The sequence below is a fragment of the Xyrauchen texanus genome, chromosome 33 (assembly GCF_025860055.1).
Source record: "Xyrauchen texanus isolate HMW12.3.18 chromosome 33, RBS_HiC_50CHRs, whole genome shotgun sequence".
Taxonomy (NCBI): Eukaryota; Metazoa; Chordata; class Actinopteri; order Cypriniformes; family Catostomidae; genus Xyrauchen; species Xyrauchen texanus.
Window position 1 is genome coordinate 3,657,747 of NC_068308.1, and position 6,000 is coordinate 3,663,746.

Genomic DNA, 6,000 nt, shown 5'->3' on the forward strand with positions numbered 1-6,000 from the left:
ACATTTGAAAATGTTTTATGGTCATATTTTAAGCTTCCATGAGCTATACATATTTTTTAACAATGCAGTACATGAAGGGAAAATACTTCAATGATTTTGAAAGGATTAAAAAACAGAATTGTGCAACTAGCAAACTTTCAAAAATAACCATCTAAATGTATAAACATGTTTTTTATTATTATTATTAAAGATTTTTAGAAAGCTTAATAAATATCCACTTTCACTTTCTGCAGGTGCTGAGATATTCTTGTAAAAAAAAATGTTTAGAAGAAAAAAGAAAGTCAAACATATCTGGGATAGCATGAGGGTGAATAAATGATGAGAGACTTTTCATTTTTGGGTGAACTATCCCTTTTTTTTAAAAAAAAAAAAGGGGGGATAGTATAACTTAAATTATACAATGCCAAATAGTATAATTTACAATAGACACACATTTAATACATTGTAATGAGACAACTTTACAAAAAGCCTTATATAATGAGATTAGATGTTTTTGTAAAAAATAAACATCTTTGTTATAATAAGTCAAGGCATTTACTGCATAACATGTTCTATAAATCACCTAACTGGTGAAAATCTTCACTGGAAAAGAGCCTAAAATTATTGCGTTTCTAAAGAACTACATTTTAAGATATTGCATTATATCTATCTAACAAATGATCTAATAGCTACTTTAATCTAATGAATGTGTGTCTGTATGATGGAGGACAAAAGTGCATAATTTATTTTGTCAGTGTACACATAGATATTATTTAGAGACTATATAATCTATATGTCTATGAGTGTACACATGTACAATACTGTTGGGAGGATTACGTTCTTATTTGTCTCCCTTTATAAACTGAGTTCATTTTTTTCATTGAAAGATACATTTCTCAATTATTCAAGAAGTATCGATGCTGTTGAACACATTGTTAATTTCTTTTTGGAAATACTTTATTCACAAGAACAAATTTCTCGAAGTATTTCAAGTTGAAATATCCCATATTATAAGAGCATGTTTTTTTAAGAATCCATTTTTATCACTTAAAACCGCATTTATGGAAAACGCATTTACTTTTAATGTGTTATAAATTATATCTATACTTTGTTTTTTCCTCCTTGCGACCTTGCCCGTCGTCACTTCCGCTGTGTGCAGGAAGTGCCGGATTATATCAATATTGAAAGCAGCGGAAGTGAATCGAACAAATTTATATGCTTTAATTTCGTTCCGAAATGCAACTTTAATCGAGGATTTAGAGGCCAGATTTGGAGCAGGTAAGTTTTTACTCGGACGCATGATTATATGAATTTATAGATTTGATCCCTCGTGACAGCGAGCTAACATGAAGATTAAAGGTAAAACACCTCACATTGTCATATTTATTTCGAAAAGTTGATAATAACTTTATCTGTTTTTTTTATTATTGTTATTTGAATATTGTGTTATTGTGATATTGTTTATATAGATATATTGTATGTCTATGTGGGCGTGCAAATGAAAATAAACATTAAATTACATTTTGCATAAAAACAGGATGATCAAGATTTTATTTTCATTGTGACATTTTCATATTGCATATTTTCATGAAAATAATGCACATTTCCCCCCAAATTCTGTAATGCACCCACATTTGCGGCTTATGAATTCTCATTAAAGTCTCATAACTGTAATACAGTAGTTTTTATTTAATTTAGCATAATGAAAATAATTGTGAAAATAATAATGATAAATAGTTTTTAACTCAAATAATATTTAATTATTCTACTATATTGCAGTAATAAGTCTGAGAGATTTCCATTAGAATTGGTGGTAAAATGTGCTTAATTGTAATGAAAATAATGTCACAATAAAAAAGTTATTGCTATTATTTTATTATTATGTTTTTATGATGCATGGCAGATCCTTTTTGCACAACTAAGTATTTTTAATTATTGCACCGTATATCATATTTGATTTCTCACAATTTTGTATTGAATGGTGCTGTTTTAGTCATGTCGAAGGTTGATCGCTTGAACGCTCGTGTGTCGAAGCTCCTGACGGTAGCTGTTCAGGAAGTGCTGGAGATCGTGAGAGAAACGGTGTGTGAATATCAGGAAAAAAACGCTCGAACACTGAGAGAAAATGAGAGACTGCGGAGGAAATTGCATGAGTTACAGGACAAATCACACACAGGTGAAACATAAAGAACATACCAAGGATCTTTTCTAGATTTGCATCTATTGAGGTTATATTGAGGGGATTGTGTCATTGATCACATAAATCTCTCATCCATTGATTCGCAGATGGTACCAGTCCTAAAACGCAGATGAGGGTCCAACCTGAGTCTTCCCAACATCAAGAGCCGAGTGATACTCGGAACACTGTGCAGTCCGAAGAGAACGATCTATTCACTGAAAGCAAAACTGCAGTAAATGAACCACAATACAGCCACTGTCGCACCAATCTGTCACATAATATCATGTCTCCCTCCCTCAGACATCCTCACCAAACACAGTTTCATGTCAAAGAAGAAGTGAAGCTGCTCAATCACAGTCCGTCATCCAACTGCAACTCCATCACTGCTGTCCAAATGCTGCCAAATGAAACAAATACATCCTCACTAACACACCACAACAAAGACACTAACCACGATGAGTCAGGCAGTGAATTGACTGTCAGCCCGACTTTGAAAAAAATCAAAGTGGAAACACAAATTGACAATGTGGCTTATGTTTCCAAGGAGTCAATTTATGACCATAGTATTGATCAGACTGAACTATCGTTAGATCCGCAGCAACTTCTGAATTCCCAATTTCTCGGACAGGATATAAACGGCATATCGTACAACAGAAATACCAGCAATGCGCCAGTCTTGAGGTTCCTCCCACAACACCATCGAGCTGAAAAGCGTTTCTGCTGTGGACTCTGCGGCAGGAGCTTTAGCCATGCTGGAGATTTCAAGAAGCACAAGAGAGTACACACAGGAGAAAAACCCTATCTGTGCACCATATGTGGCAAACACTTCAGTCAGTCTGGCTACTTGAAGATTCATCAGAGGCATCATACAGGAGAGAGACCATACAGCTGCGGCCTGTGTGGGAAATGCTTCAGCCACTCGAGCAACTTCAAAAAACACCAACAGACTCACATTGGACATATGTGTTAAGGGTACATTTTGTCATTTGTGCTCCACTAATGCACCAAAACCACATCTATATGGTTCTGTCAGTGTGTGGTCAATGTCAATATGGTAAAGCATTGCCAAGATACAGCCTCAGATCATTGTAGTAGTCTTGCCATCTATTTCGTTGATGCATTATTCAAGAATCGTTTGGTCTGTCAAAAAGCTTTTGATAAATTAGTCATGAGTGTTCCTGGATGATACACAACAAATTTCATGTGAATCAGATGTACATTCTTGGAAGAGTTAGAAAAGGTAGGTTTTCAACTAAATTCAAAATTGCTGACAGGAAGTATGTCTATCCATGTCGAATTTAGCATCATCGCACTCGGAATGATCCAAGGAAGCTAAGAACTAAGGAAGCTTAAAAAGTCATTGAAAAGTTATAAGCATTTTATAATATCATTTGACCACTAGGTTGCGCAGTCTTCAAACGTTTTGAGTACCTTCGGGACCCAATGACACCATGACCCAAATTTCGTAATGATATGACAATGTGTTTCTAAAATAAAGCAATTTAAGTCAAAATTCTAAATGGCCTACATAGGAAAATTGGGTATCATTCCATTTGTTATGCCCCAAGGAATGTAAAGAGACACGTCTTGTGATTTTAGGCCAAACTATTCAGAATAATGAAAAAAAAATGTCATATCTCTTGACCACTGTGACAAAACTGTGCAGTTACCCTAAAGTCATGCTTGTGTTGACCAAGTTTTTTGTCAAGCTGCTAAGCGTTGTGAATATACAGCCTTACGTCTGGCGATTTTGGCATGATCGCCGTCGATTTCTATGCCTTATACGAGAATAGTTTGGTCACCGCGAATTCTATATCTTTTTGTTATGAGTGTCTGTAGTGTCTCTCTGCATGTGCTAAATTTAAAGCAAGTCGGAAATACGATCTAGGAGAAGTTTAAATAAGTGGGTTTTTCTGAAAATTTTAAATACCCTAAAATCTAGTGGGCGGAGCTTCGAAACGATATGAGCCATTGGGACTCGGCATGACCCAAAGTATCGGAGGCAAAATAATTTTGTTTCTAGGACTTATGGATGTATAGGCCGAAACATGTGCAACTTTGAACAGTTGGTGGCACTAGAGGGTTTGAGTTAGATACCCCAAATTTGTAGACTTGTTTCTCTGCAGAATAAAAATGTCCGTATGACAATAAGTGAGCATATTTCAACAGCTTTACACAATTTTCCTACTTCATTGGATAGTTGAGAAACATGCATTCCAGTTTGAAAACGGCTACAGATTCAGAAACATCCATTATTGTTCTCCATAGACCTATACTTACAAATTTAGGTCAGTTACATTTGAAAGTATCCTCTATCAGTGTGCCAAATTTCATAACTTTCCTATTTAGGGTTTATAGGCTGCCGTAGATTATAGAACCGTGGAATAAGAAGAAGAACACTTATGGATACAATAGGTGCCTGCCTACGCACATTCAGTGCCTGGCCACTAAAAATAATGACACAGGTTTTCTGAAAAGCCCCCCAGCCATTGGTTGGAAAACAGATAGTCTCTACCCAAACTCATGTCATTGGTTACTCCAGAAGCTAACATGTCAGCTGCTGAAACTGAGACATTTTTTTTAAAGCACCACAAAGTCACAATGTTTACATTCTTCAGGAAGTCAGACTTCTAAAGGTTTACTTACAGTAACTTACCTTTTTCCTGAACAGGGAAACGCTTCACAATTCATAACGGAAACCTTCTCCAGTGTTTTCACTCCCATTGGCATATGTTTTTAGCAGGTAATGTGATGTTTAGCGTATTCATTTAGTAAAAATGTCCAAATAAAAAACATGTGGCTTAATAGTGCCTATATTTTGCAGACTCGTGATGACCGTCTTTTTGACAGTTCCACACCCGATTGGGTAGATGACATGAAGCGATGGACCGTGGTTAGTTACGTTGATATCATAAACTACTTTGAGTTGTTATTACAGCCAACAACTGCACAAGTTGAACCTGAACTCAACATTTCGGTAGTTTTTTTTTACATTCCTTCTTATGGAGACCTGAAAAAAAAAACAGTCTAGCGGCAATCACAATCACCATGTGGTTGGTCAGGAAAACGTTTGATAGTTTAAATGGTTTAGAAATAAGTATATTAATGTGCAAAATAAGTATCCAAGTATTTTTCTACAGTACATGTTTTACTGCATATTCAGATCTAGTATCAGTTAATGCTAATGTACATTTTTAAAAATTACCTCACAATTCTTACATGGATGAAAAGGTAAACATTTAACTCATAAATTAGTGATAAATGTAAAGGGATTTATTTGTGATTATTACCCGTATTATGAGTAATATGAAAGTACTGATGCACCAGGCATTATCTAAATCATAGCTACATTCTAAAAACTCCTATGTGTGTTTCTATGGTTGGTGTAACTGTGTCTAAATTTAATTATTAAATAAATAGCAACATGTTTTTAAAGTGATTGGTCTTGTGTAATAACCACTGCAATGTGATCTGAGCTATAGATTTTGTGTAATTATTCGAGTTTTGAGTTATAATTTGCTCTGTGTGGCTTTGAAAAAGAACCAGTTGAACAGACAGTTTCATATATCAGCAGCGGAATATGGGTTCTTTTGACTCTTGCAGCCTTTCTGTAACACACTGCCAATTACCTAGCCATGTCCTAGCAACTAGATGAAACACCCTAGCAACCATGTAGCATCACTCATAAATCAGCAGCAGAATATCGGAAAGATGTGGAAGTTGGTTCTTGTGACATGGGCTGGCAGCCTTTTCGTAACTCTTATTTTCACCCTAGCAACCAGATGGAACACCCTAGCAACCAGATAGCTACACTCATATCTCAGAGGCAGAATATCGTAGAG

At 35.4% G+C, this 6,000-nt stretch overlaps 1 protein-coding gene across 1 annotated transcript; it reads left to right on the forward strand.

The window, feature by feature from the left end:
- Positions 1-1,131: 1,131 nt before the first annotated feature.
- On the forward strand, positions 1,132-5,577 carry LOC127626499 (zinc finger protein 135-like). The gene is made up of 3 exons (XM_052102311.1): positions 1,132-1,257; positions 1,973-2,155; positions 2,266-5,577. Exons 2-3 carry the CDS (start codon positions 1,975-1,977, stop codon positions 3,126-3,128), a joined length of 1,044 nt encoding a protein of 347 aa, XP_051958271.1. The 5' UTR covers positions 1,132-1,257; positions 1,973-1,974; the 3' UTR covers positions 3,129-5,577.
- The last annotated feature ends 423 nt before the right edge of the window (positions 5,578-6,000 follow it).

What these genes read in the sequence shown, in the direction of transcription:
- LOC127626499 (XM_052102311.1), top strand. Translation starts at nt 1,975, where the DNA reads ATGTCGAAGGTTGATCGCTTGAACGCTCGTGTGTCGAAGCTCCTGACG. An exon ending in ACAGGACAAATCACACACAG is followed by an intron (nt 2,156 to 2,265) that starts GTGAAACATAAA and finishes ATTGATTCGCAG; the next exon opens with ATGGTACCAGTCCTAAAACG.